Source organism: Anser cygnoides, chromosome 7 (genome assembly GCF_040182565.1).
Source record: "Anser cygnoides isolate HZ-2024a breed goose chromosome 7, Taihu_goose_T2T_genome, whole genome shotgun sequence".
Taxonomy (NCBI): domain Eukaryota; kingdom Metazoa; phylum Chordata; class Aves; order Anseriformes; family Anatidae; genus Anser; species Anser cygnoides.
The window spans coordinates 5155558-5180590 of record NC_089879.1 but is presented as its reverse complement, the minus strand read 5'-3'; the positions used below and the strand labels follow the sequence as shown (position 1 = coordinate 5180590).

At 41.9% G+C, this 25033-nt stretch overlaps 2 protein-coding genes across 10 annotated transcripts in view; both read right to left on the bottom strand.

Annotated features, from left to right (window-relative positions):
- Positions 1-10727, bottom strand: part of ATE1 (arginyltransferase 1) — an 88143-nt gene extending 77416 nt beyond the window's left edge. Inside the window, exons 1-5 of one of the 7 annotated variants that reach the window (XM_067000484.1) lie at positions 10590-10727; positions 8686-8749; positions 7137-7199; positions 6323-6426; positions 5085-5345 (exon numbers count right to left, since the gene is read on the bottom strand). In XM_067000484.1, coding sequence (XP_066856585.1) covers positions 5085-5345; positions 6323-6426; positions 7137-7199; positions 8686-8749; positions 10590-10677 — 580 coding nt within the window. In that variant the 5' untranslated portion in view covers positions 10678-10727. Of the gene's footprint in view, positions 1-5084; positions 5346-6322; positions 6427-7136; positions 7200-8685; positions 8750-9604; positions 10020-10276; positions 10480-10589 lie in introns of those variants that run through there. The other 6 variants (XM_067000485.1, XM_067000483.1, XM_067000482.1 and 3 more) reach the window with 6 other exon arrangements.
- Positions 10728-12129: 1402 nt separating this feature from the next.
- NSMCE4A (NSE4 homolog A, SMC5-SMC6 complex component) lies at positions 12130-24793 on the bottom strand. Of its 3 annotated transcripts, none has more exons than XM_013185848.3 (11): positions 24326-24793; positions 23240-23320; positions 22535-22665; positions 21295-21446; positions 19968-20067; positions 18723-18813; positions 17996-18090; positions 16857-16905; positions 16059-16153; positions 15417-15508; positions 12130-13161 (listed from the first exon to the last, which is right to left on the bottom strand). In XM_013185848.3, exons 1-10 carry the CDS (start codon positions 24633-24635, stop codon positions 15425-15427), a joined length of 1188 nt encoding a protein of 395 aa, XP_013041302.3. In that variant the 5' UTR covers positions 24636-24793; the 3' UTR covers positions 12130-13161; positions 15417-15424. The 3 variants fall into 3 exon arrangements, with proteins under 3 accessions (XP_013041302.3, XP_013041303.3, XP_013041304.3); XM_013185849.3 differs by having other exon boundaries at positions 12130-13114; XM_013185850.3 differs by lacking the exon at positions 12130-13161 and adding an exon at positions 14658-14892 and having other exon boundaries at positions 24326-24792.
- Between the last annotated feature and the right edge of the window lie 240 nt (positions 24794-25033).

The window sequence follows — 25033 nt, the reverse complement described above, 5'->3', positions numbered from 1 at the left end:
TAAAAACGTAGGTTGACCCAAATTCCTTAATAAAGGGTCCGGAATTTTTTTATACTTAGGATAGCAACGTAAGATTGAAAAGTCAAGATATGAGTCTAGGAGAACGATAAAAATATTGAACTTATTTCAATGTGAAAAAGATGCCTGGTCTACATTCCGCCCAGAAAATGCACTGAAAGGAATGTAGAGCAAACAAATAATCTATTTCCAAGTAGCGACTTCCCCCCATATTACTATTTTAATTGATACTGGCGGTAAATTCATAAATCCAGATTTCTAAAAATTTGCAGAAACGAGAAACAATTTTCCTAACACTCGTAGTTACATCTTTCACTTTTTCTTCAACTTTGTACACTGTTATCAGCTATTCCAAGTAGCACCGGCAAGTAACCGAACATCACATCCGTTCCAGAAGCTGAGTAAAAGCTGTATGAACCTGCTGCACTGCTCAAAACAGCGATGGAAGAATTAATGAAATTTCAACACGGAGCTGTCTCAGCCAATACAGAAAGTTCCACACAGAGGGAAAATTTACTTTTATATTATCAGCCAGTCAATGTAATCAAAAGTAACTCTAATTCTGTATTTAATATTACTTTTTTACATGCAGTGGTAGTTGAGCTGGAGGCCAAAAAAGAGCCATAATATTAAAGATTTCAAAAGGAGAGGAATAATGGAAGACTACTCCCACCGAGGGAAATACAGAATCATATATCTTGCACAGAACAAAACCTGCAACAAATATTATGACAAACTGCTGAAGTAGTCTCCTTATGCCATAAGCTTTCTCCCCAAATCCATATATTTGCAAAAAGACACACTGGAAACTTCTGAAAGACTGACTGACCTTTTCAGATGGGAATGTACCCTGACTGGTCAGGCGCTTTCATGTGAAGCATTAGGACGACACATTTCCAACTCTGCTAATATTTATAGGAGATAAAGGATAATCCAAACCCAGACTTAACTATGGCTTATCCCACTTTACTCTCTAAGAGGCCTGGAAATTATTTTGTCCAGAACCCCTTTGAAACTGTGGTTAGAGCTCTCTTTCCTTCTCCTCCTGCTTCTTACCAGTAACTTACTAGCCAACAGCGACACCCTTCTCCTCCTCTACCCACTTCAAATCTTCCCTAAGGACAAGGGTGAACAGTGGCATGCCTCTGCAAACTGGAAATGGTGAGAGCACTGCTACTTTAAAAGCTCACTGATGCATTTAGGTTCACTGCACCTGCAAGAAAGGAGCCACTGCCTGCATCCTTCTTTACCACTACAACACAGAAGTTGTCAAAACATATTGGGATCAATTTTCAAGCATCAGGAAACTATTCTTTTTAATGCACGTACCATACAGAATGCGATGGCTTAACCCGCACTAGGTATTCATCAGGAAACTTTGTATTGGTGTCTCTGTTAACACTACTACACCAAAAAAAATGGTATTTTATTTAAGGGAAAAACACTAGTTTATCACTTTTTTTTTCCCAGCTTATTTTACAGTCAAGATGGTGAAAGAAGTACTGTCAGCTGTTTTTTTCCCATGAATGGGATTATTTAATTAAATCCCAGGCACAGGCTCTAGAGTTCTAGAGAAAAAGATATAGGAAACCAGATATAATATTTTTACGAGAACAAGCTTACAGTAATGGCAGCTGGAGTAAGGGAAGCAGATTTTATTTGCAAACTTATTAATTCTAAGCCACTGAAGATTATTTCTTAGCATCTTGCTATTGCTTCTTATGATGACGCATGCTGAACTTGGTTGCGTGAAGCCCCCAGTTCAGTGGATCAAGACTCAGTGACTTGTAAATCCACAGGACATGGGGAAGGTATTCTGATCTCAGATTATGTAGCCACCATTGCCCAAAGTGCAGCGTCCACTGCTCAGAACTTACAGGATACACGAGACTTCCACGGTAACGCCGCCTCAACTGCACTGAAACACCACGATCCTCTTTTGGAGATACATTCCAAAACAGGAAGAAAAACAACGAACTGGAAATAATCTGAAATCTGAAAAATCTGAAATAAAGCAAACAGTACGCCTACGCGTACGCCCTTTCCCTGACCTGCAGGATACATTTTTACCAATGTTGGTGGTTGCTCAGTCGAGGACATTCTCTACATTAACCGTGGAAAACTCTTGAAAACGGCGCTCTTAAACCAGTTTGTAAGCACACTCCTGGGGGAGCTCTTCGTGGCTCTCCCAGAAAAGCCCCAGCTGGGTTGTTCCACACAGGCTCCACGAAAACTGAATCATCGAGGGCATCTCAGGGACTCCGAAAGGGAGCTAACGCTACTTCTGCGCTCTTCACACGTCCTGTAACTGAACCAGCCAATTTCACATCAAGTGTCCTTACCTCAGTCATGCTTCTTGAGCATTTGTCTCATCGCACAACTAAAGTATTCGCCAGAAAAGGACAAATATTCTGAGGAAATTACAGACATTATGGGATCTGACCATGGGCAAACAACAGTCAGTGGAAGAGTTTATTTAAAATACCCGTGATAAATTTGAAGAATGTTACAGCACTTCATCTGCCTTGGGATCTGTTTCATGTCTCGTATCTTCTAAAAGCTGTAAGTTAGCTAGAAAAACTTCTTAAAACAATGAACGTGCGTGCAGACATAAGCAAACCTTCTTTTCTATCTGAAACTGTGCAGAAACAGCCCATTATTCCTATAGGACAATGACCTGTTTTGTTTATAAAGGAATAAAAATGCAATTAAACAATCTTATTACGGAATAAGTCTACATTTTCCAAGAAGAAAACTAAACATCTTTCTATCTGGAAAATTTTAAACTAGATTTGACCTGTGACACCAGCTATCCTAAAAAAATAAAAAAAGGCAATATCAAATAAGCTTTCTGATGCATTTCTTATTCCCTTTACATTTAATTTAAACCCTACAGAGAGAAGCACATTAATGATTATTTCTCCTCCATAAAAGCAAACCCCCTTTTTCTGAAACACAGTACAAACAACATTTCAAACTTCCTTTATCTGCATTTGCAGGGTTTGAAGTTTTACCCAAGGTTATTCCTAACATAACTAAAGACAGCACTTCGCCATTTTCAGACCAATAATCTTTACCCAAGACTGCCATCTGCTGTCAATTTCCACATAGGTGCTTCCAAAATTAAGGTTACATAACATCAAGCTTTTCATTAATTATTTTAAGAACAAGAGGGTTTTGAAAATTTGCACAGCAGGGCTATAAAAGTGTGACTGCATTTTATAAAGTCGAAAAATAAAATGCAATCTTAAAACTTCTGGACACATTTTCCAGGAACTTGCAACAGTACCAATCCTATGCAGCACTGCTGGGTTTCTGACTGAGCATTTCTGGAAAACTTTCCTTTTTGTTTAGATGCAAAATTGCTTGTTAAGCTGGTGAAAACCTGATGCAATTGGAATGAATGTTTGCTCACATTATTTTAACAAATACGAATTATTCTGGCTATAATCCATTGACCCCTTACCACATCCTACAAGAACAGGGCACACAAGCAGCTCTAAGAGAGGCAACCCGCAGCACTCTGCACGAGCATCCCATTAGCAGTACTTCCCAGCCTTTTCTTCCCCAGAGACCCTCAAGGACTCCTCTGCGCGGCACGAAGAGGATTACCCACCAGCTGTGACACACGGTCTACCCTGTCACAACAAGCCGTGCGAAAAGCTTACCGCCACTGCCATCAGATGGAGATTCCAGGCTCTCGTGCCACAGCAAGGGGTGCCTAACAGCTACGACACGGAAAAGATTACAGGCTGACAATGAGCTTATCCTTTTTTAGGGTAAAGATTTTGTGTCTGAACTCAGTCCAAAGGCAGTATTTTGGAAATCTTTACAATTATGATGCAAAAGCTTGCTAAGAGATAATGTTCACCTTGGGGAAAAAAAAAGTGACCATGCTATTAGAATTATTATATTGAAATTATTTTTAAGATGTCATCAATATTTCCATACAGTTCCACACAAAACTCTAGAAATGAACATGCATTTATGTTCAGTTTTTAGCATGAGAGCTTTAGCAGTGTAGAAATGCTTCAGAAAGTAAAATGATCGAGGTTCCCTTACTCAGTGCACAGTTACTGTACTTCCTTACAGAAATGTAATACTAAGTTCACAGCAAGAAAAAAGTAGAAATTATCACAGTTTTTCATAATTTCACATCCACTAGGGACACTGCTTTTCTAAGCTAAAGTTTGTCAAAATATAAAACAAGGCAGGCTCCCAAGCAGATGAAAGATCTTAACTAGAAAATGTCATTGCTTATAGAGAAGTATCGCTCTCTATATATGTTTGAATAACTTTCTACTAAATAAATTTCCTTTAAGCCTATGAAATAAAAACACTTTAGTATACTGAATGTATTTCCAGTGCCACTCAGGTCTGTGGCAAATAGTATATGAAAACGTAATAGTGTCTTAAGTTATTCCAGGAGCGTATTCACAAGGTGTAAACTCCACAATCTGTATAACAACAAGACAACCTACAGATATGAAGAAATGTTAAAACGATACTTAAGGTATTCTTATTAGATCTTAAACTGGTTTCCCACTGCTACACAAGAGACAACACTAAGCCTTACCCTAACGTAGTAGCCAGCACTGCTGCGGCACCAGCCAGAGCTGTGTCCAACTTTTAGTCTTGCACAAACATACCTCAAGGTACGTAATGCCTGACCACCACATGCCCATAGAAGAAAGGGAAAGCTGGATGTGCATCTTATTCTGTACACAAAAGTATCCCAAACTGGAAAGAGGTCCCAGTATCTGATGAGATTCGATCACCTTATTTGACTGCAACTGAAATAGCTTTTCGAACACGAGAAAAGTGTCAGCTGTAGGTATATATTCTCAATAACTAAACTAAAAAACCTGGGTATGATGAAAATCAATGCAATTTTCAGGAAAAACTAAGAAAACAAGTAACATGCAGCACCTGTCAAAGAATGCACTATAATTCCATAAATTGGCAAAAAATAAAATTAGTGATTTACTAGGCAATAAAAAAAAGGATTGTGTTCAACGACATGCAAATAATGAAAACATTCCGATTCCTACCAGAACTGTAACTACCTGGCTTGGGTGGTGCATGAACTGTTTTAGAAGAATGTGATGGTTCTCCAGGGCCTGCTGCATCTTTATCTACAGGTATCTGAAGAGAACCCGACTCCACCTTCTTCACATTCGTTTCAACGTTGTCCTTATCTTCATTCTCCGCTCCTTCTGCGTGATCCTCATTCAACGGAGTCAGTTCAGTCTGGCTGACCTGAGATTCACTTTTATATGCAAAATCGCTCGAGACTACATCCTCTATATGGGAATCCATAGGCTCTTCTGCAAATAAGTAAAGACTGCATGAGTTAATTTCTCTCTCTGTAACTGCAGCTCAAAATTTGCACAATTAAAGTCTATATTAACTCTTTTCCAATTTTACAACTGTTTTCCAACAGAAAGTTTGGAATAGTCTGAAAACAGAAATCTTCCTTTATGACCCTATATTACTAGCACCAACTCATAAATGAGAATAGATTTATTTTCTACACTGAAACGGGCACTAATCTCACATTGCAAATCTACAAGAGGGAAATTATAGCATCTCAGAACTGATACAACAGGTTCTCTATCAGAGGGTAGCTGGGTTTGGTGTTGGATAAACAGAGTGGGACTTTTCAGTCACCTGCCAGAAAAACTCTCCTTCCCCCCCCCGTTGTTCTTCCTGTTCTCTGCCATTTACTGTCCTGCTTAGTAATCTTCAGACTATCACTTTTATGACAGAGGTAAAAACAATCTGATGGTACCAGCCACTAAGTATGTGCTCAGACTTTAAAAAAAAAAAAAAAAAGAAAAAAAAAGAAGCTGGTCTAAGCAAAAAATAAGTAAACATGCTTCAACAAGGAGCAAATTCTACGAGGGCAGTGAGGCCCTGGCACAAGCTATCCAGAGAAGCTGTGGCTGCCCCAGCCCTGGAAGTGCCCAAGGCCAGGCTGGATGGGGCTTTGGGCAACCTGGGCTGGTGGGAGGTGTCCCTGCCCATGGCAGGGGTGCGGAACGAAATGGGCTTTGAGGGCACTTCCAAACCGAACCATTCTGCGATTCCATGAAATTGTGGCAAAGCAAGTCGTCTACCACAACTTGTTCTCTGGGCAGCATAGCGCCCTTGATTCAAAATGCTGCAAAAAAAACAACCTAGCCAGCCCTCTATAAAGGGGCCTGCATGAAAAAAAACACCAGTGTATTAGCCATTCAATCAATCAGTCTTGATCCTCATTTCAAACATCAGTCTTGCTTTTTAATCACTAAGATTTTCTTACCTTCACTCACCACTTTCGAAACATCTCCTTTGGAAATAAATTTCAACATTTTCTTCAGAACTTTCTTGTGAGATTTGGAAGTCTGAAAACGCAACGCCTGGCATCTTAAAAAAAAAAAGTTATGACTACTTCTTTTGAGAAAGATTATTTCAAAGAAGAAAGTTACACTACATATATATTTCCTAATTATTTCTTAAATTTCCATATATTAAGTGATCAAATATTTTATCAACGTTCTTACACTCTTGTGTAACGTTAAAGTTATGTTGCCTTGTACTCCATAATATCATTTTATAGTGATATACACAGATACCATAATCACTAAAATATGCCAAGGCAACCTGAAGCACTGCAGGAAATAAGCTTTCCTAGGAGGCTAGCACACTACAATTTTTCACTTATCCATCTTATATACACAGCATTGATTCTAACTACTAATGGCAGAAAAGCCTCTTTGGAATTATTCATACCTAGTCTACTGATAGCCTCTCTTATTTGGGCTACTAAGGCAGTGTTTTTGGGATACAGACATACTGGTTCACCTGCAACCATCGAACAAGACGGCAGTCACAGGACTCCTGCCTTGGACTGCAATCCAGACACAAAGGGCATGGGTAGACACCTGACAGACTGCTGACAATAAAGCACTACAGAGCCACTGATCTGCCTGTTCACGAGCCCAACAGAATATATTTAGTATCATTAAGACTTAAAAAGTTAATCTGCTTTTATGTATTTAAAGCAGTAAACACAAATGGTTGGACGCATTTTAAGTAGTCACATCAGTTACAGTTCTATATCCCAAGCCTCTTACCTTATTGTATACTGAGGACAACACGTCTGATTCATGATAGGTTTGTAGACATATTTCCCACTTCTAAAAAAAAAAGTATTGATTTCTTGTTGTTTATACTACAAATTAATGGAAAACCAGAAATTTTGTTTAAATAATAAAAAATTCTTACATAAAGAGTATCAAAAGCCAAGCAGCAAGTTTTTCAGCTTTTTGCCATTATACTGAATACTGTCTAAAATAAATGAGTATTAATTAACAAAACTCAATCATAGAGCATAACTAAGAAAAGCATGTTGCATCTGCTGTGCTCTTTATGTATTAAAAATGATACCCTGGATTCTCCAGCGCATTCCTGCCTGAAAGTCCAGACTCCTTCCCAGAAGCTAACTGGGAAGAATGTGACAAGAGCTACCCTTGCACATGTTACATTCGTTTATTTGTGCTCCTTGTTAGAGCTCCAGCATAAGCTCCAATACTGATAACAAAATACCAATACACATATTCCTAAAAACAGGTGTTAGAAGAAGAGAAGTAGTATTTCTTGTGATGAAAAGACTCCATTAGAATAGGAGAGAAAAAAAAATCTCCCCTGAAAACATGAAGTTTCAGAATTGATCGGATTCCCATCAGAAAGGAGTATGAAATAGAAGATCCCAAATATATTCAGCAGTAAAGTTTCCAGGGATCCTAGTATTACAACAGAAGGCAAAGAAAAAGGTCTTTTATCAAATTTGCACCCAGTGAACAATCCTCAGGCCTGTTGATTGTGGCCAAGAGACGCCTGTGATCCTAGCTCTGCTTTCAATTGGCAGCTCTTGATCTGTTTATCTGCTTGGCTGTAATTTGTTTACGCAGTGTGTTTAAAAAACATTCAGATATGTTTAAAAACATTCCTGAAGTCACCAAATTGTCCTTATTAGAGCAGACATTTGTTTTCCTGTGCAATAAGGAATAGGACAGACACTACCAGAAATGTTTGAGTTGTTTTAATTCATCTATTTACGACTTTCTGAAAATAACCTATATTTAGGGGCACTTAAATCCTCAACATTCAAGTTTTTCATGATGTTGAACTTCCAGAAATTCCCCCTCCATCTGTTTTAAGGGCATAAGATGCAAAGTTGGCAGACTGACTTTAACACACATTTTTAGAGTGCAACACCAAGAACAGAAGTAATCTAAAACAACATACACCACTGAAAAAAAAAAAGGAGCATAACACTCAGTATTTGCTTAATTAAAGAATATTTTAAACGAATATTGCCCTTAAATACAGTATGCTGTAAACACATATTTACCCTTTAATCATTAATAAATTCCCACATGATCTTGACTAATTTATTATCGCCATATTTGTGTCAGGTAGGAAAAGGAGAATCCTCTTTTCCCTGTTCAACAGTGTCATGCTTTAAAAGTCACAGAGCACAGGACAAATATTTCTATTTCCACCTTTTATGGAAGCTAGTTATCTGTTTTCAGAAGCCAAAAATTTAAATCTGGATTCTAAATCGAATCAAAACTAAGGTTAATCTACAAAGGCATAATGTTATTTTATTTTTAAATTTACCTTCGCCATCCTCTATCTATGAGATCCTGGTAGTCTTGAACTGTCATTGAATGTGCCCACATACCTGAAATGAACAGTAATACACTTGACTGACCATCGTTATGCTTTAACACATTAAAATATAACAAGTTCTACAGAAATCACTGTAAAATTAATCAGGTAATAGCGACTTTTGAATGGATGTCTCTCAAGGACTTGGCGTATTGATAAATCTCATAAATTACTCATTTCAACACCACGTTCCACATTAAAAAAAGCAGCAACTACAGAAATCTTTTGATAGAATTAAACACATCATCGCTCTAAAAGCGAAAGTGAAAAGTTCACGTTTCCACCTGTTACCTTTCCCCAAGATACACCAACCTTAGAAGCGCTCCTTAACTTTGTTAAACCGAGTGAGAAACTGGGCGAGAAGAGCTGTTCGGGGAGCTGCTGAGGCTCACCCAGCGCCTTTCCAGGGACCTCTCAGGGAGCACTTTGCAGGTGGTTGCTGAGCCGAGCACACCTCGGGGAGCTGCCACCTCCGGACCGGCATATCAGGGGAAAGAGCAGACTTCGCCTTCCCTTCAGCTGCCCCAAGAAAAACTTGTCTGACCGTCGCGTTAAACTCGTTGAGCCTCACCGTGGGGATCAGCTGCTACTCTCTCTGAAGAAATCGCTTTGGAAACGTGAGGTTTTGGCCTTAAAATAAAAGCTAGCCTAAACGAGCAGGCTCAAATCTGATACTCAAAAAACGTAGAACACCTGTAACTGTTACATGTGGCTACTTTCCACCGGAGGAGGAAGGAGCATCATAGGACACGTTTGGCACTTAAAGGAAGGTGTACAAGGAAAAGATCCTAAACTAGAGCATTTTTATCATCATGTAAGAGTTTGAAGCTACAGAGTCACGCACACTTGCTATGTTGAATAAACCCACCGCTCTTCCATGCTTGTCCCACTAGAGAACAGCGTACGTGGAGTTTCAGTGTCGGATCTCCCACCCGACACAACAGATTGATAATGGAAAGGGTGGAGAGCAAGCATCATCCTCCTAAACAGCCCAATGCCATGCAGGTATATCCTCATATAACCTGTATTATCAGCGGAAGGGATTTTTTCCCCAAAAGGCAGGGCTGCAAGAGGCAAGTCCCCCACAAACACGCTCTTCCCCTCTCTTACTCCAACGGCAATAGACAGATTTCGAGACACTGCGGTTCACTAGTTACTAACACCCTCCTCGCTTTTCCTCCATGCTGCTCATTTGACCTTCACGCGGAATGTTTAAACTTTCCTAGCACGCTAATCGCGCACTTCGCCTCGCCCTCCAACAGCCATCGCTCGGGCACCCCGACACAACGAGCTCCCGGGGCAAGGCTCGGGGCAAGGCTCGGGGCGCTGCCCCACACCGCTGCCCGGTGCCCGCCCCGCCGCAGGCCGCAGCTCCGGAGCCGGGGGGCCGGGAAGGGCTGAGGCGAGGAGGAGGAGGAGGAGAAGGACGGCGGCCGCTGCCCAGCGGCTGCCCCCAGCCCCGCCGCCTCCGCCCGCTCCGAGCCGCCCGGAGCCTGCAGCCCCTCGGTCCCCGCCCGCCCGGGCCGCGGCCGGCCCGCACCGTGGGAGAGGTTGCCGGTCTCGTTCTTGCAGTAGCCGCAGCGGTAGCCGTCCTCCCCGCCGAAGTACTCCACGATGCTCGGCGAGCCGCCGCCCGCCGCCATGCTCGCCGCCCGCCCGCCCGGCTCAGGGCAGCTCCCTGCCCGCAGCCCCGCACGGCGCCCCGGGCCCCCCGGAACCGGCCGCCGCCGCCATCTTGGGTGCGGGCAGGGCGCGGGCGGAGCCGGCAGGAAGGAGCGGCCCCGCCATGTTCTCCCCGGCCGGCCCGGCGCCTCCCTCCATCTTTAGTGAGGGCGGCCGCGCTCGGCACTCACCGACGGACACCTTGCCCCGCGCCGAGGCGCAGTAGCCGCAGCGGCTGCCCTCCTTCCAGCCCCGGTACTCCACCACCGCGCTGATCATGGCGGCACGGCTCGGCACGGCCCGCTCCGCCCGGCGGGGCTCGGCCGCCCCGCAGCGCCCCGCCCGGCCGCAGCCCCGCGGGCACGGAGCAGAGCCGGGTCGGGGCTCGGGGCCGGGGCTCCCCGCCGGCACTTCGGTCACAACAACCCCGTGCAGCGCTACGGGCTCGGGGCAGAGCGGCTGGAAAGCTGTGCAGTGAAAAAAGGACCTGGGGGTGTCGGTCAGTGCTCGCCTGGACATGAGCCGGCAGTGTGCCCCGGTGGCCAAGAAGGCCAACGGCAGCCTGGTTGTGTCAGGAATGGTGCAGCCAGCAGGAGCAGGGAGGTGATCGTCCCCCTGTGCTCTGCTCTGGTGAGGCCGCGCCTCGAGCGCTGTGTTCAGCTTTGGGCCCCTCACTGCAAGAAGGACATCGAGGCCCTGGAGCGTGTCCAGAGAAGGGCTACGAAGCTGGTGAAGGGCCTGGAACACAGGTCCTGTGAGGAGTGGCTGAGGGCACTGGGGGTGTTTGGGCTGGAGAAGAGGAGGCTCAGGGGAGACCTCATTGCTCTCTGCAACTCCCTGAAAGGAAGGTGTGGGGAGCTGGGGGTCGGCCTCTTCTCACAGGTAACTAGCGATAGGACTAGAGGGAATGGCCTCAAGTTGCACCAGGGGAGGTTCAGGTTGGAAACGAGGAGACATTTCTTCTCAGAAAGAGCAGTCAGGCGTTGGGACGGGGTGCCCAGGGAGGTGGTGGCGTCACCGTCCCTGGGGGTGTTCAAGGAAAGGTTGGACGTGGTGCCTGGGGACATGGCTCAGTGGTGACATTGGTGGTAGGGGGACGGTTGGACCAGATGATCTTGGAGGGCTTCTACAACCCTAATAATTCTGGGATTCTAAGCCTCAGTGCCCCGCTGATGGACAGGCATCAATATGCCTGATCTGTTGCTCACTTACATCAGTGCAAAATACTCTTGAGCCACGTTTCACTGAGCTGTTTGATGCTTTTTTCATCCTAGCCTAAAGAATAACCTGATAATCTCAGGACAAGCCATGAACAGCCTGAACAAACATAGCTCTCAGCTCACTGGAGATGACCAAAAATGCTCAGATTGTCCGTTCTGAAGTACCCTCACTACCTGACCAAATCTTATTACCATCCTCCAACAGTGCTGCTAGCAGCAGGACAGATCAATAATGTATTGCATTCTTCAGTCACCTACTGGTGAACTGGAATCTCAAGCAGAGTACTAGTTCTGTGAAATGAAAGAGAAACGGTTAAAGTTTTCTTTTTACTTAAAGAAAAAATCACCCTGCTGACTGCAGTATAGGGCTTCAGAAACTAAAAGTAGACCCTCATTACTCAGTTAATACCCATTACTTCAGTCTCTATAACATAAATCCCTATATAGTGATAAAAGGGGTCCTAAAGATAAAAAAATCTTAGAAACTCCAGAGACAGTGCTCAGAAGCACATTTTCTAGAGACGGAGCAAACTTTTATTTCTTTTAAAGAAAATAAAGCTATGGCCTAACATAGCTCTCCTACCTAAGTTACAAAACCAAATACACGTGGCCATCTTCACCATAACGACCACAAAGTAGGTGAGTTTAAAATTTTTGGTGATAGAAGAACTGCCACCGAAATTTCAACCCTGGATATGGGGAGAGCACACTGCAGGCTCCTCAGGGAACTAGTTAGTAAGGGCCCCTGGGAAACTGCATTTGAAGGCATTGGGGTCCATCCATGCTGGTCAGTTTCGAAGTATATCTTACGAGCACAGGAATAGGCAATTCCAAAATGTTGGAAGTCAAGCAGGCAGGACAGAAGGTCAGCTTGATATGCAGGGATCTTCTAGAGGTCAGGTGGAAGAAGAGAGCGTATGGACACCAGAAGCAAGGTCAGCTGACATGGTAGGACTACAGAGATGCTGTTCACCATTATAGGGAGAAAATTTGTGTGCCAAAGCTCAATTAGAGTTGAAGCTGGCCAGTACGGTGTAGCACAATAAAAAGGGCTTTTTAAAATATGTCAATAACAAAAGGAGGACCAGAAATAGCATTGGTCCATTCCTTAGTGAGGATGGTCACCTCACAAAAACAGACATAGGTAAAATAGAGACATTAAATGCCTTCTTCACCTCTGTCTTCAACATCAGTGATGGGCTCCGAGACCTCCAGAGTCCTGAGTTGGAGAACCGTAACTGCAGTAACGATACCGACACTGAACTTGTACAGGACTCGCTGCTCCAGCTGGATACATGCAAGTCTATAGGGCCCCATGGGATTCATCCCAGGGTACTCAAGGAGCTGGCTGATGTCACTGTGAGACCTCTCAAATATTTTTCAATGGTCTTGGGAATCTGGAAAGGTCCCAGTTGACTGGAAGCTGGCAAACGTTGTTCTAGTTTTCAAGAAAGAAGACCCTGGCAATTACAGGCCTGCCAGTCTCACTTCAGTGCCTGGTAAAATTATGGAGAAGATTACTCTGGGAATTACTGAGAAACACCTGAAAGACAGCGCAGGTATTGGTCACAGCCAACACACCTTCACAAGAGGAAAACTGTTTGATACACTTAATTTCCTTTTAGGACAAAGTTACCCACCTAGTTGACCAAGGGAAGCCAGTAGATGTAGTCTTTTTGTATTTCAGCAAAGCTTTCATACTGTCTCTCACAGTATCTTTCTGGACAAGATGTCCAGCATACAACTAGACAGATACATAACACAATGGGTGAACAATTGGCGGATGGGTCAAGCTCAAAGGGTTACAGTAACTGGGCTCACATCAGGCTGGCAGCCAGTCACCTGTGAGGTTCCCCAGGGCTCTATTTTAGGGCCAGTTCCCTTCAACATTTTTATAACTGATTTGGATGCAGGACTCAAATGCTTAAGTTCGCAGGTGATACTAAATTAGGAGGAGCTGCTGACTCCCCTGATAGTAGAGAGGCCTTGCAGAGAGATCTTGAAAAATTAAGAGAGCTGGGCAATCACCAACCTCCTGAAGTTTAACAAGAGCAAGTGCTGGATTCTGCACCTGGGACAGGGCAGCCCCGGCTGGATGTACAGACTGGGGAATGCGAGGCTGGAGAGCAGCCCCATAGAAAGGGGTCTGGGGGTTCTGGTCAATGACAAGCTGAACACGAGCCAGCAGTGTGCAGTGACAGCCGAAAGGGCCAGCCGTGCCCTGCGGTGCATCAAGCACAGCATGGCTAGCTGGGCGAGGGAGGGATTGTCCTGCTCCGCTCCGCAATGGTGCGGCCTCACCTCAAGTGCTGTGTGCGGTTTGGGGCATCACAGTATAAAAACGACAGAAAACTATTGGAGAGTGTCCAAAGGAGGTCTGTGAAGAATGGTGAAGGGCCTAGAGGGGAAGACATACGAGGATCAGCTGAGGGCCCTTGGTTTGTTCAGCCCCAAGCAGAGCAGGCTGAGGGGAGGCCTCATGGCGGCCTGCAGCTCCCTCACGAGGGGCTCAGAGGGGCAGGCGCTGAGCTCTGCTCTCTGGGGACAGCGACAGGACCCGAGGGAACGGCATGGAGCTGGGACAGGGGAGGGTCAGGCTGGGTGTTAGGGAAAGGTTCTGCACCCAGAGGTGGTCGGGCACGGGGACAGGCTCCCCAGGGCAGTGGTCACAGCACTGAGCCTAAGGGAGTTCAAGGAGAGTTTGGACAACGCCCTCAGGCATAGGATTGATTTTTGGGGGGCCCTGTGTGGAGCCAGGAGTTAGACTCGATGATCCTTGTGGGTCCCTTCCAACTTGGGATATTCTGTGATTCTATGATATGATAAACTTACAGATAAAAATTCCTCCTTCCTTTTTTCCTAATTCTGAGACTAAAATTTCCAAAGTTGAATCTAGATTTGATTATGATTATGATACTGTCTTTCTGTCTTATTTCTCCTGTGGTACCCAACACCACCTAGGTAACAAGATTATCAGAGCAGAGATGGTTAACCATGTAAATTCCCCTTGCAGCTGTTATTGGTGAGAGACAATGAATGAAAGGGGGGCAGCATTTCATTTTTATAAAAGCTTTTAGCAGTGTCAGTAAAGTTTACAGAAAGCCATAAATAGAGCCATAATAAATTGAAAGGATATGATAACTGTGTCATGTGAAAACAATACAGCGTATATAAAGTACCAGAATGTTCCAATAAAAATAAATTTAATATTACAATATATACATATAAAATCTTATTTGAAGGTAACATTTTAAAATATTTTTCTTTAAGGCACCTGGGGGGAAAAAAACAAAAACAGAAAATAGTAACATTTACCTTACTCACCACACAGTTGAGATAATAAAATAATTCAATCCTATTGTTTGAAGGATTTTGGAGGGAAACAGACTGTCTTCCCTTTCTGCTTCCCTAAGCCCTTCTTCAGACTACTCTTAACAAGATCAGCTGTGTGTTAAATAAAAATACAGAAACTACACTATGATTCGTCACAGCATTACATTTCAGGTACCCATATAGAATTTCAAAAATGAACTGAAGTGTATAACTAAACTATCAACTGTAAGGAAAAAAAAAAAAAAAGACCTTTTCAGTTCATTACCACACAGCAGACTAGATGACATTCTGACCCAAGAGATCAGGAATGTAGAAGCTGTCAGAATGTTACCCAATTACCTTGCTCATACTGTTTCTACATATATAATCACAGATATTTCTCTGCCATTCTTACGCATTAACAAGGAACACATGCACCGTATGTTCATTTATTTTGATTTATTAAAAAGAAAAAAAAGAACTTACTTGAAGAATTAAGTTATCTCCATTTCATCTTCATTACTGTAAGAAGGAGGGCTGATCATGGGTTCTGTTATTTCAAACGTTTCTACAATGTCCTGGTTAGAAATGACAGAAGGGTAAGTATGTTACAGAAGCTGATTTATTTCGATACAATTGCAGTTACTGCCTGGTAAATAACAAAGTTTCTCAAACTAAAGCACTGCTTCCAATGACTAACTCTATTCTACACATTGAGTGACAAAGGAGAAAAGCTGTATATACTAAGAAACTGTGGAAGATTTACTGAAAAATAGCGAACGCCCCCTCTGGGAGCACGTATCAGACATAAGGGAAGAACCATTCTGTAGTTACGCAGTCCTCACAAAGCAGTAAAAGTGAGGCACTGCACAAGTTAAAAGCGCTTAAACGGACAGGGCTTTTTGGATCAAAGATGAAATCACTGTGCCACTTCCCAGTTTTCTTGCAGTTAAAAACGCCAATTAGATTTGTAGTTGTTCTAGAATCCACGAAATTAAATGCAGTGATAAAATATGCAGGAACACCTGTACTCATCTGAGTACGTTATCAGCACAGCTCTCGGATGTGTTCTTACACCTTGGGGAAAAAAATGAATGAATCAAAGTTACCAAATGCTATCTCTTATACCTTCCATTCTTGATAGCTCAGGGAAATGACAACTTGGTTCCGTGCTCGATTACTATGGTCATCATCCTTTCTTCCTTCGTTGTTTTTTACGGGCTCTGTGCAAAATATTGTATTTTCATAATGTTACAGTTGTTAAGCCAGTTTCCTTCAGGGACACAGAAGCTTTTCAAAGCTTAGTATCAATAATACAAAGATTAATATCAATAATACATACTCCACTAAATTCCTCTCTACCAGTAGTCTGTACTATATGCTGCTCAGGAAGTTTCTTTACTCCTACTGATTTAAGGAAGTTTGTTTCTAAATTTTTGAGTCCCAAAAGGGGCTAAGGGTTTAGCCGTGTATGAAATCCCACCAAATTGTAACCTCATTGATACCCCATGAAAATAAAAGCTGGAGACCTCGTACATAGGATGACATTTCCTTTTCAGCTGTTTTCACATTGCAGCGCTTCTTAACTTAGAGAAAGGAAACCTCCTGCATGCAAAATCTCTCTTCTCAAAGCATAGCAGCATTCATATTACTATTAACTATTACTTACAAGGTAACAGAATAACCTTTAATTTCTATTAATTGAATTGATTTGTAGAAATATGGAAAAAGTCTATTAAGCTGATTTATATGTTTAAAGAGTCTCAAACTTTTCAATTACTCTTATAAGCTTCTTCAAGCCTTCAGTTACCTTCACTGCTTATTCCCAAATCTCTGCTGTTGCAGCTAACCATATACCTGAAGCTGAATGCATAAGGTATAGCTACTTTTTCAAAAAAACAATTAGTCTGTTAAAGCTAGACTTACCTATGACTGGCAATTTATCCTCATCCAGCTTTAATCTTGCAAGACCATCCTAAAAAACCAGTAGGATTTAAGATTTCAGATATTAAATCTGAATGAGATAATGCACTGATATATTACATCACCATAAACAGATATATATGTTGAACAAAACAGGAAAATATATTTAAATACAGAGCTTATCAAGGAGAATGCAGTTGCTGTAAGACAGTTGGTGACTGCTGGATTATAAAAATTTGATTTAAAAATCATTATAATTCATTTAATGTACTTGTGTTAGTCCTTCATAATTGCATCACTACATACAATTAATCCCTTGAAGTTGGTCAAAATGTACTTTTATTTTTTTCCCTTTTCCTAAATTTAACAAACACATTTTATTCACTAGAGACAAACTAATAGTTTGAAACACAAATCTATGGAATCAAGTATAGCATAACATCGCAAAACAACCTTATATGGAAAATAAAATACGAAGATACTTAGTTGAAAAACAACCTTTAAACAAGTAAGTCAATGAAGATGCAAGAATGAGAATGAAAGCACAAAACTGAAAGCTAGTTATAATGCTAGGAAAAAAAAAAACAAAAACAAAAACAGGTATAGACACCAAGATCTTACAGTATGAAAGTACAATCTCCAAAACTTCACTCATGAATAAACTTTATAAAAACAGTCTAAAACAGACATATAGCTATACCCTTTGGCTTTTCAATGCTTAAACCTTATTATGCAGCATAATAAGCTTCTTGTCACTGTGAGCTACCAAAAGGACATTTTTAATCAAGTAAATATTAAAATACTTTAAAAAACAAACTATCTCAGTAACTCTTCTATGCTCTATGAATACTCTTCTATAATCTATAGTAATATATGTACACTAGAATCCTTTTTTAAAAGAATATTGATAGCAAAAATTTCATTATTGTTGACAAATTAACTGGAATAGTACAAAAAAATCTCGTAAAAACAGTCTATTTTCATTTTTATTTAATTACCAAAATATAGAGTGTTTGTGGAAAACAAGTCAGGAATCCAAATATTTAAACTCTAATATTTCAATACCACACAAAACAAAAAATCAAGATTTCCATATAATTCCAGCATTTATATTAAGATTTCAAGAACATGTCTCGCCTTACCCTTATAATGAAGGACACATGGAAGATGTTTTCCACAGTGCGTGCAAAAGAGTTTGGATCGATCACAAGATCAAAGAAGAGAATAGGTGTAGAAGCTGGAGATATAAAAATGGGTTAGTTAAAAGAACAGGTGATACACACCAACCTAATATATGTAAACACCGACTTAACATCACTATTCACTTCAAAAGCTAAGTAAATATTTATGGTAACTTTACTACAATGCTGAATTCCCAACTGCATATGTGCAGAAAGAAAGTTTCCAGAGAATATTTCATTCCATCTTCTGTAGGGTGCACGCGTGTGTACACACTGATTTCTAAGTATGCCACTATTTGATTTCCTTCTTAAAAAAAAAAAAAAAAGCTTGTACTACTAAGAGGAGTGTAGGATTTCAAACATATCTTTGCCATCAGAGAGGTTGCAGAACATCCATGCTTGGAGATGTTCAAGAACAGGACACGGTCTTAGGCAACTGGCTCTGTGTGGCTCTCCATGACTCTCGGAGGTCCCTTCCAACCTCAACTATTCTGTGATTATGTGAAACACCAACTGATCAGTGTGCAGAAAGAATATCTAGTCACTATGTGACCTTCAGCAGAAAGATTTTTACTTAGTAGCTCCATCTAATTCTGTTTCTATAGTTTAATAACTCATCACTGTGGAAGATGAAGAGTACTCATTTTCTCAAATTAATGAGATAAAAGCTAAATTGAATCATACTTACGATCATTTTTAAAGTGAGTCTGTAGTAATCCCAAGATCCTCTCTACTTCTTTTTCTGTAGCTTCCTGATGAGACTCCTCCATTTTTTTTAGCTGGAAGAAAGAATCATAATTTCATCTAATATAACTGCTGTTATAAGACAAGAATATGAAATGGTCCTTTTATGAACGTGTCAAGTAAAAGAAAATTTTCTCTCTATGGCACACATGCAGTTACAGATACTAATGCAAACTTGAGACAACTTACAAAGTGCTTTGGGAATAAAATTCACATTGTACAATATCGAACTGAAGGGTCGCAATTTATATGTTTCAGGCTTATTTATAGGTCTACTCTTCTATTTTCAAACAGTTCTGTGGAACTGAGTCACCCCTAGTAGTACACAGCTTGAGAGTTTAACAAGTTAATTTATACAGAAGGACAGGTTTTGTTGTGGTTTTTCGTTTGGTTGGTTGGTTGGTTTTGTTTCCCGCCCCCCGTAAAAGGCACCTAAGTTTCCATGTTGTCCTGGTTTTGTCTGGAAATTTATTTACTCCTTGCCTTCCCCACCCAGTGAGATGGGGTAGAAAACTGATACGAAAAGTGCAAGAACTTCTGTGAGTTCTTCAACTTCTGCTGTTCTGACAGAGTAAAGACAGAAAGTAGAGAAAATAACGTTTGAATGAGCTAACCAGTTTGCTTTTGTTAAACCAACTTCTGTGTGAATGCCACAAACTTGCACACTTTTTTAAAATAAAAGTTGAAAATACGTTAACTTCAAGAAGTTTCTTTTCCATTTCCTTTCAAAGCAATGCATGTCAGAGCAAATAAACTTATGTGAACTTGTCTTGGTCTCTTCTGATGATGATTACTGTTCCAGGTGCTTCAGTCTGGAACATGGCCAACTATGCAAGTGGATAGGTAGGCAAACAGAATATTTATCATTTTCTTTTCTATTTATCAATTCAACTTCTTTCCCCTTCAAGATGTATCAACATCTTAGAGACACAGACGAATCTCAGAAACAAAAGAATTTTGTAAAAATACTATCCGAGTTGCAAAATCTCAGTAAGCTGGGAATTCTCATTCTTCATGAGACATTTATCATCATCTTCCTCTCTTAAAACTGATGAAAACACTATCACACACTACCAAGATCTTTCTCTGCTGCATTTTGTCAGTTCTGCAGATATGACAGGGCATTTTACACCTCCTGATAAGTAGTAATGCCATACAATTCATTAATAAAAGATAACAGTTCACAAACCTGAGCAGGCATTGCCCGTTTTTCTTCTCCTCCTGCAGCCTTTTTCTGCCTCTCAATCCGCTGCCTTGGTACAGGAGGATCAGACTTGAAAGATCCCAACCTAAACAGAATAAAAAGAATATACATATGAAAAAAGACTTAAAAAAAAATTAAAAAAAGAATTTAAACCTCGGATAAAAAGAGATGGACTCAGGAAAATGTGTTTTTTTTTGTTTTGCTTTTTCCTGGAAATGAGTACTATGCTTTTTTAATTATTTAAAATGAACACTTTTCTAATATTCACACACCTTCCATCACGAGAAGCTCACCATTACTTAAGACGTCAAAATGCAACTAATGAGAGGGGAATAAAACAAGTCTTGCAGTCAGTTTTGTCTCAAGATCATAAAAATCACTAGAAAATTTTACACTTAGAACTTTAATCTGGAAAGTGGAAACAAATTTGAAATATTTCAAGTAGTAATCCAACATCAAGTATCAGATACTGTACAAGCACATTATTGAATCCAGCAAATTTCTTAAAATTAGGGAGTGGAAGAAGCGCAGAAGCATAGACAACTGAATAATACTCTGCCAACTCTACTGCAGATATTTTAATAAAAATAGATCCTGCTATTGTAGGCTGAGTTTGAGAGATTGAAATTGAAGTGTTGGCTATAAGCCAAATGACTAATGGTCATTTCACAGCAGCTAAAAAGTCCTACTGAATAGATTGCCTAAAGCATAAAAAGAGATGACACTGATCCTACAAAAGGCCACCTGCAAGCAATCAGGTGGTTTCTCTTCTGAAGGCACAGCAAGAAGCAAAAGACAACCCATTAACACAGACGTGAGATGTAGTGCTGGTCTCTTCAGTATATTACCATAACCGGGCAAAGATACGGGAAGACCGTTCATCAAGTTCTGTAAATGTCTGGAGGGAAAAATAAAGGTTCCTCAATTTGTACTTTTGCCTGCAGCTTGTACAGGGAGAGAAAAGGGACAGAAGAGTCAGCTTTCGAAGGAAAGAGGGACACTTACATCTTCTGGTTTTAGTTTGAAACTGATAAATCAGATGTACCTTGCTACCCCTGCTATATACAAATGATATTTTTGTATCCAGGCCAAAAGCAGAATCAAATAAATATGACAAATTTTGAAGATAAGGAGTTCACCATACCAGAAGAACAGAGGCCATGTAGAAGCTCTTGTTAACACTTTCTGATCGGAGATTAAACTCTACTCAAGAACAGGGCATTAAAGGTAAGAAATTTGGTTTTCAGAATGAACACCAACTAGGGCCATTAGCCTGTGCTGCAGTATACAGTATTTCCTTAAATAAACTTACATGTAGTGAAAGGAAGGTGCTCTTCTGAAGTACTTTTCTGCTTCTTCTCCCAGCTTATGCCAGGCATTACTAGGTAAATAGCCAGCTGAAACGTTCTCAGTATCGCTATCATTTTCGTCTACTTCTATACGATTTATACCCATGAATGTTAGCTGCAAAAGAAAAAAACCGCAATGAAAATTCACTTCAAGAAAGATGAGCAGACAGATTAACGGTAAAATACTGTATTATGGTGTCTGTCCTGCTAAATTAGTACTTAATATCACTGTATAACAAATGAACCTTGACATTCCTGACGATAATGAAAACAAAAGCACATTCAGACTTGTGACATATACAATCAAGAGCTACACTGTCTGATATTTAATTCCCTTTGATTAAAGGGAGTTAAATCCCTAAATCTATATACATTTTCATATAAACTAAATGACAAAATCCAGCATTAGTACTTAGCAATGTATTATTTTCATATAAAAGCGAATGACTTGTGAATGTTCTTCACAGAAGTCAGTCAAAACAGAAACAACATGTAAGAGAATTGCATGGACTGCAAGAAAATAGGGACTAAGGTTTAATCTCATTTCAAGAGATCTTAAGCTTTCAGATATGAATCAGTTTTACATTTTCCAATATTTCACTAGAACCAAAGAAATGCATTCCCCTCCCTCAATTAACCTGTTTCTTATATTACAGATGACAATGAAAGCTAGAGAATATGCACAGCCTTTTATGGTTTGAAGAGTGTTTCAATGCTATTGTGAATCCATTCTTCTATCCATCCACAATAAAAGCAGTCAATCATGGCATGTCTAAATGTCCATATAATACAAAGTCCCATTCCACGGGTCACAAAGGACCTTGAAAACTTCATCCAAAAACAAACAAAGCATTGGACAAGATAAAGACACTAGTTAACTAATGTGAAACTACTGAACACGGTCAAAGAAAGCATAAAAGACTACCATAAGAGCACGAATTGACGAAACTGTGATAAAGTAGCAGGGGGAGAGGAGATGCCTACATTTGCAAGTTAAGATTCTCCCCTACGCAAATGGGAAATGTTTTAAATCATGTACTCAGCAGTTAACAAAACTAAGCAGAAAGTTAATCAAAGAAATTCATGGGAAGACTTAAATTATATCAGAACTGTCAGGTACTGCCTGACAATCTTTTATGATTCTATAACAAAAAGGGTAAACCTCTAGCAAAACCGTTGGCAAATTCTGAGTCTGGAACTTACCAAGTCTTCTGCAAATGTTAGTGAATCAAATGTTGTCATCTCTGAGCGCAACTCATTAGCTTTCTCCTTTCCTAGATTTGATGCTAAGACAAGAAATTGGGCATCCAGTGCAGCCTCTCGCGCACAAGAAACTGTTACAGAAGAAAAAGGCTGTATATTAGTAACATGTCATTGTCAGAAACAATGAAATTTAGCATACAAAGCTCTATACCCAGGATATTTTGTAAATCATCTTATTGCAATGACCTCTAACGAAATTACTGACATAATACTCATATTTCCATTAAAAATGAGAAAAGAGGATGAGCCTGACAAAGGCAAGCATGAAGAACTAACATGTTATCTTGAAGAATAAAATGCATATTTCATTGACGTGTTTTTTGTTTCCCTCCAAGTGAAACGAGTAGTGCCCAAGACATTAGTGTAGGTAGGCTTATATACATTGTCCTGCAAAGACAAGATCAAGCAAGAAGCACTTCTAACTGCAAATAAACATTAAAAAAGAGAGATTTGTTTTCCCATATCACCTTTTTCAAACAATTCCTCTTCAGCTTATCTATTTCAAGTAATACATTAATATTTATGCTAAAGTACTTGGATATAAACTTCATCTTCTTGCCATTTTGTTTACTAATGCATCATTTACTCACGCATGACTAACTGTCAAGCAGTCACATCTAACAAGGACTACAGAATTTGTTTTACCTCCACTGAACAGTTTATTGGCTTCTTCCAAAGCTTCTGTCAGTCTGTTGCTTTTTGAACTCAGCATATCCTCACGATTTTCTAGGTGGAAAGGACACAAATGAAATCCTAAATTACTTAAGTATGGACGCATCAAAAAATACATACTTACTCCTTACTCAAAACTGTCTTGTTCATATTCCTTTATAAATAACAGATATGGAATATGGTCAAACATTCATTGCAAGATGTTTAGTCTCTGTTCTTATTAATGCTAATGCATTAGATTGGTTTGAAGGGGTAATTTTCCATTTACTTCAATGAAATATGATTCACGTGGCTGAATTTACGTAGAACTGTATCATCTACTGAAGTTGTGTTAGGTACGCGCATTCAACTTCACCACTCCAAAACTCATTTCATTACAAGCTCAAAACTCGGTAGATCCAACTCCTGTTGGTTCCAGTTAAATATCTGCACCTGTGCCACAGCAGCCACCAGGCACTGTAGTTTTCTTTGTGTCATTCATGTTACACATTCGCATTAATCAGGGACTTCCAGGGAAAAAAACAAATGAAGAGCAAATGGAAAAATGTATGCCTGGTGATTTCTGAAGATCACTGGGCAAAATGACTACTTATTGTATAATGGCACAAGTACGATTTAACAAGGCTTTCAGATGTCCAATTCTCAACAGCTACGTACATTCTTTTAAGAACGTGCTCAATGCATGGTCACAATGCTGTTGTTTTTCTTATATAAACACAGTGCACCATCCATAAACTGCGCTGCATTCTCTTACAGAACAACCCTACAAGTGTGGCAAGCCTGCAGAAACCAGCACCACATCCTGCTAAACCCGGCAGCGCCTCCTCAAACACCCGCTGCCACACTTCACTGAGAGAACAGACGTAACGGGAACTCCATGCACACGGATGACAGCCGTGTAACCCATGCCCATGGAAGCAGCAGAAACCCATCCTCCCGTCTGGGCAGGAGCCCCCACCCGAGAGCTGTTACAAGCCCCAGCGCTCTCCGCAAGGCCCTGTGGCAGGGCCCAGAGGGCTCGGGGGGGGGTCCCAGCCCCGCTGCTCGCCCCCCGCTCACGCTGCACGCTGCAGATCAGCTCCCGGTACTGGTTGCGGATCATCCTCCTTCTGCGCTCGTCCACGCGGCCCTCGCGGCCCTCCGACCCCCGCGGCCCTTCTCCTTCCTCCCCCTCCTCCTCCTCTTCCTCCTCCTCCTCGTCGTCGTCTTCCCCGGCGGCCTGCGGGCGGCCGAGCCCGCCGGAGAGCCGCTGCTGCCTGCGCTGCGACGCGGAACCGTTGCGGGAGCCGGGGGGCAGCGAGGGGCGGCTGGAGCCCGGGCCGGAACACCGCGGGGAGGGCGGCTCGCCGCTTCCGCCCGCCTCCGACATCGCTGCTCGCTGCCCCGGGGCCAGGAGAGAGGCGGCGGCGGCGGCGGCAGGGGCCGAGCCCCGGGGCGCCGCGACCGGCTGCGATGGCGCCGCGGCGGGGCGGGGCCGGGCCGCGGGCGGCGGCGGCAAATGGCGGCCGCGGCCCGAGCTGAGGGAGCGGCGGGCGGCGGCGGCTTCCCGCCCCTCGCCGAGCCTCGCTGGTTCGCTGACGGAGCGGGAGCAGGGCCGCTATGGCCGGCACGGCCCCGGCAGGGGGCGCCGCCCGCACGGCGATGCAGCCGCGAATGGCGGCGGCTCCGCGGCCGGCTGGGAGAGGCCCGCACCTGCCCCTCAGCTCGGCGGGAGGGCTCCGAGCTGTCACTGGGGTTAGGGGTGGGAAGCTGTGGTAAATAAATCCG

Coding starts and splice junctions, on each gene's coding strand:
- NSMCE4A (XM_013185848.3), bottom strand. CDS start 24,635: ATGTCGGAGGCGGGCGGAAGCGGCGAGCCGCCCTCCCCGCGGTGTTCC. Junction 23,321..24,325: donor GCTGATCTGCAGCGTGCAGC/GTGAGCGGGGGG, acceptor CTTTCCACCTAG/AAAATCGTGAGGATATGCTG. Junction 16,154..16,856: donor GGATAAATTGCCAGTCATAG/GTAAGTCTAGCT, acceptor TATTTTGCACAG/AGCCCGTAAAAAACAACGAA.